The sequence below is a fragment of the Cyphellophora attinorum genome (genome assembly GCF_001299255.1).
Source record: "Cyphellophora attinorum strain CBS 131958 chromosome Unknown Contig20, whole genome shotgun sequence".
Classification (NCBI taxonomy): Eukaryota; Fungi; Ascomycota; class Eurotiomycetes; order Chaetothyriales; family Cyphellophoraceae; genus Cyphellophora; species Cyphellophora attinorum.
The window spans coordinates 363,115-376,563 of record NW_017253248.1 but is presented as its reverse complement, the minus strand read 5'-3'; the positions used below and the strand labels follow the sequence as shown (position 1 = coordinate 376,563).

The 13,449-nt window shown below is 52.9% G+C and overlaps 7 protein-coding genes across 7 annotated transcripts; 3 read left to right on the top strand and 4 right to left on the bottom strand.

Moving 5' to 3' along the window:
* Window positions 1-157: 157 nt before the first annotated feature.
* On the bottom strand, window positions 158-1,509 carry AB675_1156 (uncharacterized protein; the record flags this gene model as incomplete). The annotated part of the gene is made up of 3 exons (XM_018140429.1): window positions 158-920; window positions 968-1,254; window positions 1,306-1,509. The coding sequence occupies 3 exons, from the start codon at window positions 1,507-1,509 to the stop codon at window positions 158-160; spliced, it is 1,254 nt and encodes a 417-aa protein (XP_017998071.1).
* A 1,514-nt stretch (window positions 1,510-3,023) lies between these two features.
* On the bottom strand, window positions 3,024-4,842 carry AB675_1155 (Hexokinase-1; the record flags this gene model as incomplete). Its single annotated transcript, XM_018140418.1, has 3 exons — window positions 3,024-4,030; window positions 4,144-4,235; window positions 4,283-4,842. The coding sequence occupies 3 exons, from the start codon at window positions 4,840-4,842 to the stop codon at window positions 3,024-3,026; spliced, it is 1,659 nt and encodes a 552-aa protein (XP_017998148.1).
* Window positions 4,843-6,591: 1,749 nt separating this feature from the next.
* AB675_1154 (uncharacterized protein) lies at window positions 6,592-7,077 on the top strand (the record flags this gene model as incomplete). Its single annotated transcript, XM_018140408.1, has 1 exon — window positions 6,592-7,077. The coding sequence occupies one exon, from the start codon at window positions 6,592-6,594 to the stop codon at window positions 7,075-7,077; it is 486 nt and encodes a 161-aa protein (XP_017998015.1).
* Window positions 7,078-7,145: 68 nt separating this feature from the next.
* Window positions 7,146-7,472, bottom strand: AB675_1153 (uncharacterized protein; the record flags this gene model as incomplete). The annotated part of the gene is made up of 1 exon (XM_018140397.1): window positions 7,146-7,472. The coding sequence occupies one exon, from the start codon at window positions 7,470-7,472 to the stop codon at window positions 7,146-7,148; it is 327 nt and encodes a 108-aa protein (XP_017998068.1).
* Window positions 7,473-7,867: 395 nt separating this feature from the next.
* AB675_1152 (Transcription initiation factor IIA subunit 2) lies at window positions 7,868-8,333 on the top strand (the record flags this gene model as incomplete). Its single annotated transcript, XM_018140386.1, has 3 exons — window positions 7,868-7,917; window positions 7,990-8,137; window positions 8,187-8,333. 3 exons carry the CDS (start codon window positions 7,868-7,870, stop codon window positions 8,331-8,333), a joined length of 345 nt encoding a protein of 114 aa, XP_017998175.1.
* A 564-nt stretch (window positions 8,334-8,897) lies between these two features.
* Window positions 8,898-9,871, top strand: AB675_1151 (uncharacterized protein; the record flags this gene model as incomplete). The annotated part of the gene is made up of 3 exons (XM_018140375.1): window positions 8,898-9,254; window positions 9,308-9,561; window positions 9,613-9,871. 3 exons carry the CDS (start codon window positions 8,898-8,900, stop codon window positions 9,869-9,871), a joined length of 870 nt encoding a protein of 289 aa, XP_017998011.1.
* A 1,633-nt stretch (window positions 9,872-11,504) lies between these two features.
* AB675_1150 (Aldehyde dehydrogenase) lies at window positions 11,505-12,917 on the bottom strand (the record flags this gene model as incomplete). Its single annotated transcript, XM_018140364.1, has 1 exon — window positions 11,505-12,917. One exon carries the CDS (start codon window positions 12,915-12,917, stop codon window positions 11,505-11,507), a length of 1,413 nt encoding a protein of 470 aa, XP_017998092.1.
* Between the last annotated feature and the right edge of the window lie 532 nt (window positions 12,918-13,449).

Genomic DNA, 13,449 nt, shown 5'->3' with positions numbered 1-13,449 from the left:
GCACATGGTGGATGTCCAAAATCCCGCAGTCCCAGAGGTGGGGACCCAGAGCCATACGTGCGTCTGGATGCTCACAGTCATGGAGCAGTCTCCCAGTCTGTAATAGTAAGATGTGTTTGACACGACCACCTGCTGGTGGTCGTGACACTTTGGCTGTTTACCTGGCAATGCCGACTTTGTTGTTGCTCATATTTGTGACTTCTCGAACTGCCATGGCATACTCCAAATCGAGCTCGGAAGACCCATCGTGAGACCTAGCAGGCGGCCAGCTGTCCCGGTTGTTGATGATAGGAGCTTCACTCGCTAGTCTTCGAGGTCCGTGATCGACATGGTCTAACGCATCAATGGCATTCTCTTCCAGGTCTCGGTCACGGGATGCATTCCGAGCGATATTGGCGTATTGATCTGGGCCATTGCTTTCCTCCATTTGCCTCGCATGTTCCCAAGTTGGCTTGATGTAATCGTCGTGGTCGGCATCTGGCATACGAGGGAGGTCGGAGATCGGAATTCCATTTCCTTGTGGTGGAGGCTCTGCCCAGTTGTTCGCGTTGACGACGCGCTCGCGGTGGGCTTTCATCCTACTATCTTCATGGTCGCCAGTGAAGCTGCCCATCCGACTGAGCTTGAACGCTCGAAGTCGGTCCAGTGCGGTCTTGAAGTCGTCCAAGACGACGGAGTCGGTCAGACATTTGAACACAAATGACAGTTTCCAGAACGGATTGATGCCGACTGGGAGGGCATTGGATAGCACGTTCGTGACCGACAAGATGTCCAGCACAATGAAAATGATAGAGAGCAGCATGGCTCCGAGCATGACTGCAAATCGAGGAGATATCCGGACAATTTGTACAATGGTCAAGTCGTACTTGCTCTTGATGTTGTACATCAACAGAACAGCTGCCGCAATCCACCACGGATCCCTGCGATTGTCAATTCAAGAATCCAGAGGACAGAGCGGTTCTCGTACCTGCACAGCGCTTCATATGGTCTGGTCTTCAAGAAGACTGTGTTGACATTGTGGAAATAGGTGAAGTTGGCATATATCTCCACGATCCAGTAGGGAAAGGACAATATGATGGTGCCGATGAATATCCTGCTGACATTCCTCGAAAGAAATGGCTTCAGCTTCATCCACGAAATGATGTTGTGCAGACACCAGCTCGCATTCAAGGGTATTGCGGCGACTGAGAGCCACCAACCATATATGGGCTGATTGAACAGGATGAAGAAGCCTTGCCAGTAGCCCATGACCAACTATCGTCACTAGTCAGTCTCTGTTCAGACGTGCGAAAACGTACAACTCACCTCAAGTAAAATGAGCTTGTGCAAGAGCACTCCACGTCGCATGTTCGCAAGAGTAATACAGCTCATGATAATGAGCGCGCCGACCATGAAACCCTCAGCCCACGCCTCGAGGACCAATCCATTCGGATCCGTGGGCTTATTGACTTCTCTTGACACCAGCGCATGAATGCCATTGTTCAGGCTGGACTCGGGAACAGGACTCATTGTTCCTGAGCACGGTCCCCACTGACCAAGGACTCGATCGTCGTTCGTTGGGGAAAATTGGCGGACTGTGCGCAAGCTCTCTTACGAGCATTCTCGTCGGGCGTTCATACTCAGTCACTCGATAGACGCACGATCAGACGTGTACTCGGCGAGACTGCACTTTTGAAGTCGCTAAATGAGTGATGTATGAAGGATCGACAGAACCGGAGTGGTGGGAAACGAGCAGAAAGAGGAGGCGAGTGGGAAACGGGCTTGCGCAGCACAGGACGATCTGGGGGAAGAAGGGCGAACTGAGGGCTAGCCCAATCGGCCGGTCGATGAGCCAGCCAGCCAGCGAAAAAGGTCTCAGACCGGCGGGCAAAATCACGACAGCGCCCACAGAAAGTGAGGAAGAGGCCCCCGCACGGTCTGGGGCGTGGCCACGAAAGTCGCGTGGTGAGCAAAAGCTTACCGAGGACGCCGAGCCAGATGATTCCGGGGGTTGCAGAATTTTAGACGACGCAGGGGTCGTGAATTAGCCTCAATGAGGCCCATAGGCTTCCGCTCGCACGAGCACGAACCATTTCACCAACACGAACGGGACCACATCATCTTCCTGAGCAGCCATCTGCCCAGGACGCCGCGGTTCAACCCCGGATTTGCGACGGAGTGTCAGAATCTAAATCAGTCAGTCATGATCATTGGCAACAAAAGCGAACAGGTCTTCCTGTCATTGATGCTACAACTGACTCAAGAGCAGTAGTGTTACGGGTTCTGCAGCGCCTTCTAAGGGCCAGCGAGAAGAAATTTTCGGCCCCAATGCGAGACAGCGCCCACCCCATGAGGGAGTTGCTGTTGTGACTGACAATGCTTGTACTCTACCTTGGATGCAGTACACACCGTCCGGCGCCAGCAGGTACTCATTCACAGAGACACTCTGGAGAAGGCCGAACAATCGTGAAGGTGGTGCTCGATCGAAGGCCCCCGTGCCCCAAAATCACGAGCTCATGAAACGAATCATGCAGGGCACTCATGCACCTGAACACGCAAACCAGGCTAGATCTTGAAGATAGCCAGTCTTACTGCATCTGCTTCTACCATTTTCGGATACTCCTCCGTACCTTACTGAGCGACTCGGTCACGGGAGCCGAACGCAAACGTATTCGAACATCACATATTCAATAGGTTCTGATCATGTCTGGCCTCGCGGACGAGTCAGTCCTGCACTATTAGGATATGATGCTGCCACAATGCCCTCAGATATCTCTCTCGTACACCGCGAATGACAAAAGATGGTCGGGACTAGTTCATCGCGCATGTCGATGAATCGGTGGCACTTCCTCAGACTGCCTTTTGCAGATCGTCTTCGTTTGAATTGATTCCGCTGCAAGCGATGGTAGCCAAACTGTCATATCGGCAGGCTGACCATCTGAGACCGACGTCAAATGCATCATCACTGCCGATGCTATATTCGGAGACCTGTCCCAACTGGCATCGGCGCAGCGACCTGGTGATACAAGCCTGCTGCCAGAAGCTCAACCCATCGATTTCGTCGCCTGCATGCCTGCGAGGACACCGGCCCCAATTATACCGCCATCTCGGGCCTCCCTGAGGAAGACGCTCTTGCCGCCATCTTGAACGCCCGCCCGCATGACTAATCTGTCTATGAACCGCTGAGTCTGCTCCTTGAAATTGGGATAATGCTGAATGATGCCTCCAGTATATGCTATCACAATCTCTTCAGGACCTGCCTTCCAAGCTGTAGTGCCTGGCGCTGGCGACAGGCCATCTCGTGTATTCCGGTCCAGAGCCGACAGAGCTTTGCCTTTTGCCTTTGGCGACGGAGGCTTGCTATCTGTCTCCATTGGTACATCCTCCTGACCTTTCACTGGTTCCGCAAGCGCGATCTCGTTCGTTGCCTTGAGCAGACCGACTGTCGCCGCAGCAATGAGTCCGGCGGATCTGACCTGGACCAGATGAGCGATCTTGCGTAAAGCTCCCGCAGCGTGTGGAGTCCAGCCCCAGTTCGACGACTCTGGTGGAGGTATTCGTCTCTTGAGCTCACCTGCAAGCTCGGAGTCGGTCCTTGCACGGGCTACTACTGCACTGACAAAGGTGGTGGTGAAGCTGTAGCTGTGTACAATGGTTGCCGGTAGCTGGGCCGGATCCAGACGTGGCTTGTGTGCTTTGGTCATGTAGTCGAAGAAAACGATCCTGATCAACTCGCCGATATATCGTCCACCAGTCATATATTCCAGTGGTTGAAAGCCCGGCCGAGCACACGCGGCATCTAATTGACGATCCCAGTCTGTTGTCACTTCTGCTAGTGGCCCACATGCGCCTGAGATGGTGATTTCGGTATTAACCACTGTCTCCTTTGCATCTGGCGCGACTTTCTGTATCTTAGCGACTTTCTCAGCCCCAAGGTCCGAGAACTTCATGGGAATTGTTGCGTTCACACCGGTGCCCACAATTATGCCAGCTGCTACCCTAGAGTTTGGTAAGGACTTGACGCTATATGCGAGAGAGGTGAGGGTTGCAACTGTGTCGTTAGTAATGGCTGCAATCTTGAGCTAGGCAGAGGTCCTAGTCGCTGCCGTTTCGCTCTTGGCTCTCCATCTGGCGATTGTCGTCGGCGTGTATGGCGTGCATAACCTTGTAGTAAGGTAGGGCCAAGGTCCAGATCTGAGTTCATTGTGAATCCTTTGCCCATCGGCATCAAGGTGGCTGAAGCCAGGTCATCTTGCCTGCCGAACGTTAGCTTCAAGCCCGACAACAGTGGGCGTGAACGAACATCATGGGGAAACTGAACGTGACGCCCATAGTCAGCTCCTCTGGTGGCTCCACTCTCCCCATGTCGGCGTTGAGCCGATCACTGACAACCTCTGCTATACAGTCCCCAATCCACGCGAACAGATCCTCGGTCTTGTCCATCTTAAGATGCTCACCAATCGGCCAAGCCTTCTCAAGTGTTCGCCTCACTCTGGGTCGTTGAGCATCTCTGATCGGATCACGTGACCTTTCCCCTCCATTCGTGGGCGGCGCCTGCTCGTCATGTTCACCGTCGCCGAGTAGTTGGATGTAAGCTACCCGTAGATTCGTGCCTCCCACGTCAATCGCAAGAAAGGAACCAGTCTCGTTTCCAGATGGCAGCTTTGTGACTGGCGTTGGCAGGAATTGCTCGTCCGAGTTCAGCGCAAGTTGTCGATAAACCTTGGAGAATTCCCATGCCAGTGAGTGGACTTGGGCATCGTTCATCTGCAAAGGCTGAAGATATGCCTCGAGCTCCTGTTCCTGGTCGTCAGGAGGCGGCGTGCCATTGCTAGCTGTCTTCACGGATGCCAGCTCAGACATCGCGTGTCGTTTGTCTTGTGGTTTCCGTTGGCTTTGTCACGGCACCTTCCTTTGGAATGAGGAGAGGCCCGGATCAAATCCACGAAAGTGTCAGAATCCAAGATCTCAAGGAACTGGGGCCAAAAGATGTATACGGAACAATATTCAGATGAATACTACGTTGCTGCGAGGGGATATCAACCGGATGTAACCTGTAGACAGTGGTGGAAAAGCAGATGAGCAAAGTACCCTCAACCAAGAAACGTCAGCCTCACAAGACCACGAGTTGCTTAAAATGCAGCTCCGGTCATCGGTTGGTCACAGTCGTTGTGCAGAGGTTGCTTTTCACTTTGGGTGGGACGTGAATCAAGGGGTCTGAAGGCTCAAGTCTCCAGGCCTGCCACATGGCAAGGTCTAGCCTGGATCCTTACGCCTTTCCGCGCCATTAGCTCATTCGCGTAGCCTACTGTCGGCCTTGTTGGGCGGCAGTCTGCCCGATGATTGACTCGCCCTGGTCAATAGCGCTTCGCATCATACCTTAGCGCTGTCCGCTCAGCTGGTAACATATATCCTTGTGCTGAGCGAAAGCTGTCATTGCAGACGACTCGATGAAGGAAAAGGTTGGGTTCCGTGATTTAGAAGATGGACGCGATATACTTCGTGACTACTTAGTACTACTGGTAAAGGGCAGTTCCCCACCCCGAGAGCTCTCATCTGCAGGCTTCAAAAGCCGCGAAGGCGTTGAAACACGCGGCAGGGCTCACCCCGCGCACACTCCGAGTCATTTGCGTTGACATCAGCGGTATGTTCGTACTTATCCGTCGCAAGGAAAAAGGATCCGGGTCACCGAATTGATCGTCGCTGACAGCGCGCATGAACCCGACTTCCTCCGTCGAGCATGTGTACAGTGTACAGTCAGAGGTCGGTTGTGTTCGCTGTGCACCTTCATTTCCCATAGAGTCGAACTATGGGGAGCCGAAGACGTGGGGGAAGTGCAGGGCCCTGAAGGCTGAGGGCTCTCGATCGCTTCCGGGGTCTGGTGAACTTGCCAGGTTGTGACCACAAGTACTGGGCGTTTTCCTACAGCGGCCTCCCTGGCTAGAAAGCTCACCGGGTATCAATCTTTGCACTGACATTCAAGTGAAGCTCATCTCAAGCACACCGACTCCATCAGTTTGACAGTGCCAGGCCCTCAGCGCCCTCCCTGGGCGAGAAAAAGCAGCCTTTGTGGCTCAGGAATGGAAAGTGGTGCTTGGAGAAAACGCCCAGTACTTGAAGTCACAGCTCGCTTGCAAGGGCAGGCGCCAAGATATTTGCCTTTCGGCGCGGAGCAACGTTCGTGTTAGCACTGCAGGCTGTTGCAATTCTCATATTCGCATACTCACCGTCGGAGCCAATTTCCAAGGTTTTCATTGTGACTTGAGACAATAGCAGGACAGCATGTATCCTTCGGATCCAGAGAAAGCGCGTCTATCTGTGGAAGGTCTCGCCGAAGAGGAACCTCAACCACGATGCTCTCCTCCAGCACATGCCACATGGCGACGACGATCTTTGCTGTCAATACTCCTACTCGGAGTACTCCTTTTCACCATACCACGAACCTCGTTCAAGTCAATATCGAGACCTCTCTGCCCACACGAGGGACGTCGGAGCACGGCAGAATCCGGTATCGGAATGAATGGAGATGACGAGAAGATCAAATTGGAAGCACATATAATGTCTAAATGCCCGGACGCTCGAGACTGTCTACAAATGATGGTGCTGCCAGCTATGGCGAACGTGTCAGACAAAGTCGACTTTACACTGTCCTACATTGGGACGGTAGATCCAAAGTCGGATGCAGTGACCTGCATGCACGGACCTTCTGAGTGTTTAGGAAACATTATACAGCTTTGTGCGGCAAAGATCTATCCGGACCCAAAGCAATATCTGGGCTTTACCAACTGCATGATGGCCGATTACAGGCAGATTCCCGAACGAAGCCTGGTGGAAGAGTGCGCATTCGAATACGGAATCGACTTCAACACACTGAATGCCTGCATCAGCGATGAAGGAGAGGGCATCGAGTTGTTGCGCGCGAGTGTTGAGCGGAGTCGCAACGCAGGCGTGACTTTCAGTTGTACCGTGAGGCTCGACGACGAAGTTCGTTGTATTCGTGATGGCGGCCAGTGGACCAATTGCGACGGAGGAAGCAAGGTGACGGACCTCGTCGCCGATATTGACGAATTGTACAAGAAGCGGAATCGGGATCTGTGAGGCGAAATTTGCTGGCGTTTGATTCACCACCATGATACCCCAATGGCTGTCGGTTGGCCTCGAAGAAATCAAATATAGCGAAACATGTTTTCGCGTACTCCTCGTTTCATCGACACAGCTTTGCCGTCTTCCAACTCAAGACCAGCTTCCCCACCGTCCCCAGACAGGCCCTCCATGGCCTTTCGAATGTCTTCGTCCGACTGCGTAGAGCTTCTCTTGACAGTGGACTTCTGAGCCGCTGCCTTCACAGCTCCTTTCTCCACGGGGTCTTCTTTGTCACTGCTTGACGATGCATTGTCTTGCGATTTCGTGGCATCGGATTGTGCCCTAAGCTGAGAGCCTATTGATAGGCGTTGTGCTGTGACAGCGGATGTGCGTTGGCCGACTCTCAGCATCGCTTCAGAATTGATCGAACCAACGTACTCCTTGACAACAGAAAGGCAGATGTATCAGCCATGCTGAGTGAAAAATGCCTTGCCTTGCCCGAGTTTCCAGTCACTCTGTGGTTGTGAAGTCACCCAATTCCGGGGTCGGCTTTTCATTCCGTCTGGGCGGAGTTAGATACTTATCTCAGGGCTGCCTGACTGTGGCCATATCAACCAGAGCCCTTTCACCATCATCTTAGCCACCTTGTCACCACCTCACCACTCTATCTTTCGCGGAGGCTAAGGTCGCGTTGAGTCTAAAGCCGCGCCGCTGCCATAGAGCGACTGGTCTTCGCAACAAGACCACAGCTCGAGCCGCTGAGCCACGAACCGTCTGAGTGATACCCCTCCAACCACCTGTCAAGATGGCGGCAGCCGCACAAGCCCAGTACTATAACCTCTACAGAGGCAGCAGGTGAGCTACGCCATCGCGAGCACGAGATCTTGCCGCAGCGACTCTCTTGCGATATTGACGTGGCTATACTAGTGTTGGCGAGGCGCTCATCGATGCAATCGACGAGCTGATCAATCAGTCACGGATCGAGCCACAATTAGCGATGAAGATATTGGACAACTTCGACAGAGCCATGTATGAGAATCTGAGCGCCAATGTCAAGACCAGAGTGACGTTCAAGGTTTGCGCAGGTCCTACAGGTAAGGAATCATCATTGACTTGTTCTGTAGGGCCACCTGGAGACCTATCGATTCTGCGACGATGTGTGGACTTTCCTTGTCAAGGACGTCAAGTTCAAGTCGGAAGGCATGACCGAGTTTACTGGCGACAAGGTCAAGATCATCAGCTGTAATGCGAAGAAGCCAGGCGAGCAATGATTGCTACCTTGCAAAGCGGCATGGTGGGCTACCGGCACTGTGGTTTTGTACGACTTATGAAACATTCGCGCGGCGTTGACTAGGCTTTGGGTGTGAGGCAGGAAAATCTGCACCGATCATGGCGTTCATGGGCCCTTCGCGGCTTTGTATGTACGGAACAATTTGGGCGGCGAACACGAAGATGTTGTGGTTATACTAGACGCCAATTGATACCCCAGATCAAGAAAATGCAGAACGGCTTTCAGAGACTCATCATGCTAATCGCACTTTCCAAGTCAACGCTTTCCAGTCTCGTAGTTTTGCTTCTAAGAATCAACGGTCCAGTAATGCTAGCACAGTTGTACTCATCGTGATCAAGCGGGCCCGAAGTCAGAAGGCGGCCGTTGCCAAGCCTAGGCCTCTTTGGCGTTGTTGCCTTCTGTTACAAGGCATGGTCAACAGACTGCTTCACAACTCTCTACGACACACATTAAGTCATGATCACGTCTCACCGGCAATGTTTGACTGATTGGAAAGACCACCCGCCGTAAGTCCAGTCATCGTTCGTGCCACAGCTCGATCATTATGGCGCGTAAAAAGCTACCTTGGCTAGCTGATGCCAGCACTCCATCTAGACCATCCATCAAGCGTGAAAGCCCGGGCATAACCACCCCGCCACGGCAGCGCAGCATAAAGGACTGGCAGACGACTCCACGAACGCCAGCTTCAAGACCTCGCACGCCACAACGCCTATCTGATGCACCACAACATGCCGTCACAGCCCCGGACCCGATGAGGGAAGGATTTGAAGCCGACGATATATGGATGATGGTGGAGGATGAGTTCAACGAAGTTGCGAAAGCATTCTCTGCACATTTGCACCAAGCCGAGTACGAACGACGTGTCAAAGCAGCCAAGGAAGCTCCTCCGAAGTCACCACCTGTCCCAGCCTCGCCAATGTCCAAGGCAACGAAACGCCGACTGGGCCAGGATAGCTTCACGCCAGACAGGCCGCTTCTTTGACACAGATTGGTATTGAGCCCGAAGCTATAGATGCTGGTGGACAAGACGACGATCCCTGGCGAGGGACACATCTTGCTCCCTTGGTCTCGGTTGGAAGTCGGAAGAAGATATCTTTGAAAGGGCTCGATCGGCTTCCCAGTTCCAGTCGAGCGGCACAAGGATTCTCAAGGGTCACAGAACAGCCAACCACCAAATCAGCCGCTACAGCAACGGCAACGGCATCGAAGTATGCACGTAAAAGTGCTGATGTAGAGGACAGCCATTCTGACCTCGCCAGTCGACCAGAGCCCGAGTCTGACAGACGCAGGTCGGTTCGAGAGCTCCCGGCAGAGCTGGTCACGAACCATGTGCGATCTGACAAGTCTTCCCGAGACACGAGCAGAGCCTTCCCACCTGTTCACATCAATGGAAACCCACTGCCCAAATCGAGCGTTGCGAAGAAAAGATCAACAACGGCAAGATCATCTTTCAAAGCGAAGAAGGTGAAGAAAGAAGAGGTGATCAAGGAGGATCCTCTTGAAATGCCTATGTGGTAACAACAAGGCTGACGAAAACGGCCTCTCTTCGTGAACTTCGTGGTGCGCCTTCTTATCGACAAATTGGGTGCTGAACGCGATGCAGCAGGTGGTGGTTATACAATTTGTGGTGGACGAGCCGTAGTCTTTGCTACTTTTGTCGCATATCCAAATCTCTCAGACCCGCTGAAAAAGCCTCTACGCGGCTGGTGACGACGAGCATATCGTTGCTGCGACAAGGTTAGCAGACTGGCGGCATGACTGTCTTCGACGGTTCCTCACCCGTTGCTGTCTTTTCCGAGACACACAGTTTCTCGCCGAAAATCCGTCGGCAAGCCAATGATCAGTGGCCTTGGCCCATCGTCAATAGGATGAGGCCTGCTCATCTTCTTGCGGAGCCAACTCTTTCCAGCTTTGAGCCTATCCATTGGTCGTTTAAAGTCGAGACAGGGCATGTAAAGGAGCTTCCTAAGTGGTGAAGACGGCTAGCGTCTGTGTTCGAGCTCGTCGAACGTTCGAGGAGGGTGATAGTGTACACTGATGCTCAAAGGCCTTCTCGCAACGCTAACTGGAAACGCTGCATAAAACAATTTTTCTTATGAAGAGAAGAATCAGTTCAGATCATGATGGTTGAGGACGAGGCGAGATACATGAGAGCATCAACATCCCATTCTCAGGTTATATGGATGAGGGCTTGGGTGACGCCCTCTCACCTCTGACTTCGGAATCTGAAATTGGCTTGATCGTGCAGGGACCCATGCCAGCCACGTCAAGCGTGATTGTCCTGCTACTCAGACGCCACAAACCTCGGGATATGAGAATCTCCCCCACGGAAAGCAAAGGGACAACAGGAATGTTCAGCCCCCGTAACTGCAGCAAACTCACACAACATAAGGACAGCAACCGTGCGTTTCGCCAGTCGCCGCCGACGGCTTTGCAAAGACGAAAACACTCCCAGGTCATATAGGCGAACCAGAATGTCGGGGCATCAGTCGCTGTGAAACATCCGACATCCGTGTTACACAGACGACAACAACTCAGAGGATATCTCTCCGTGCGTCGTTGCACAGAAAGGTGGAGCGGAATGGGCAGCGCGCCAGGGAAATATCCGTCGATCAGACGGGCCCTTGCTTTGAATCCACATTCCGACTACAAGTTAAAAGTAAATCTGCCGGAGCTTGCCTACAGTACAACATCACAGTCAAAGTCACAGACAGCCACGAAAGCTATCATTCGAATTACGCGCCTATCGATCACATAGGCCTCGCTGCTGCATTCGCCGTACGCTTAAAAACAACTGCTTCTTCGCGTTCTATCTCGATCTCTTGGCTCTCCCTGTTATTCTCAAAGTACGTGATCTCCTTGCATTCCCCTTCATGCCTCATAAACGTGTTTGGCAGCTTCTCTGACAGCGTTCAGAATTCTGTCCCCCGAAGTACCCGCCTCATGTTTCACGTCGATCCATGCTCTTCGTTCACAACTCAAATGGAAGCATTCTCCGTGCCATCTCGCGAATCACACTGTCTAGCAACCAAGAAAGCTTAATGAAGTGGTAGTTCCCGTTGCCTTCATTCCTCACCACGTCAGGGGTGCAGACCCTGATCTGCGGCACAGTGTACTCGTGCCTGAACATCTTGCTGAGCATCGAGAATGCTTATTTAGGATAATTCTTGATATGCACGCTCCTCAACTTGACGAACTGCTCGAATCCAAATCTTCCCATACTGACACCCTTCCCACTCTCTTTCCAACCAGTCCATGCCAGGTCCGGCGACGGATAATCCGCGCGATTGACGAACACGGTCCCAGCCTCGACCTGATCCGCCAGCTCCTCGCCGCGTGGAACGTCCTTGGTCCAGATCGTGGCGGTCAGACCGAATTGGGAGTCATTCATCAGATCTATGGCCTCTTCGTCGCTCGAGACCTTCATGATGGGGACGACCGGACCAAAAGTCTCGTCTTTCATCACGGCCATTGAGTGATCGACACCAGTGAGCAGGACAGGCGCGACATAGTTGCCTTCGGTGGGCAGGTTCTTGAATGTGCTGTTTTCCGGTGTCTCGTCTTTCGCGCCGGCGGCTTTGGCGTCCGCTACCTGTTTCAAGATCGCCTCTTTCGCACGAGTGCTAACGACAGGGCCGATATTGGTGTCTTTGCTAGATGGGTCACCCAGCTTGTAACCTGCCAGCACTTTCTGCACTTCGCTCACGAAAGCATCGTAGACCTTCTCATGAACATACACTCGCTCGATCGAGCAGCATGATTGTCCAGAGTTAAAAACAGCGCCATCAACGATCTCGTCTGCGGCCCAGGCTGGGTCGACATCGGCACGCACGTAGCTGGGATCCTTGCCGCCAAGCTCCAAGCCAACGCTGAGGTCGATGCGGGATGCAGCAATCTTCTGGACAGCGAGACCGCCGGCTACACCACCTGTGAAGGTGACGTGGTTGACGTTCGGCGAGAGGATGAGAGGTTCGAGATCGGTAGGCGTGCCGCAGTGGACGTATTGGATGACCCTTTCTGGAAGTCCCGCTTCTTTGAAGATCTCAGCCATGTGCTCTGCTATCGTTGGTGTTTGTGGCGATGGCTTGAGGATGACCGCATCGCCTGCCAAGATGCAGGGAATGAGCGAATTGACGAGGATGAGATATGGGTAGTTCCACGCGAATATGACAAGCACCACGCCGACGGGTAGCTTCTCTATGTATCGCTTGAAGTTCGTCTCTGAATCTCCGGGCGTAGGTGCCAAGGCCTCCGGAGCGATCCGAAGCATATACCGGGCACGAAGGAGCGCAGTGGCGATTTCTTTGGATGTGTATGCGATGGGTCGGCCCATCTGCTCCGTGATCTCCTTGGCCAGTGCATCTTGTCTTGACTCAAGGATCTCTAGAGCTTTCTTGACGATGGTTTGACGTGATTCGAGGGTGGGATGTGATTTCCGGAAAGCCTTGAACGCTTTTTGCGCGGCTTCGCCTACTTGAAGGAGTCCATCTGCAGATAAGCCTTCTCGGGTCAGCACAGGCTTGTTTGTGCTCGGCGAGATGGTCGTGATATTTTCTGTCGACATTGTGGGTTAGTGAGTGGGCGCGATAGATAAAAGAAGAAGACAAGTAAGGACAAATATCTGAACAAATTTGTTCGACGCCCTGCGAATAGGTCTCGGCCCGTGTAATGCCCACATAGTGGGCTGTGGTTGCCTAACAAGGCGTCGAGAATCAAATTCGTCTAGCCTGGCCGAACTCGTTTCCGACCTCGTAAGTAGTCACCCCTCTCTGACAAACTCCCTTGGCCACGCCGATGGTGTTTCACTTGCTGTCGGCAATCAGCGTTGAGCTCGTAGCTCACGTTGTAATGCTACGCTACGATGTGATTGCTGATCCACCAGTCCCAGGACAGGAACACCGTCAACCCCATCTTTTTGCTATGGCCAGAATGGCTCATTCTCGATGATGTCTTCAAATTCACTTGATTGTTCCATGTCGGGTGGCCGCCAGACGGCTAGTCGCAATGTACAGTGTCCAGGTCATGACCAGACATATCGGAGGGTAAGTCTGGGTGAGGTGTACTGTAGCAATCTATAGAGATTCTCCAATTCGGCA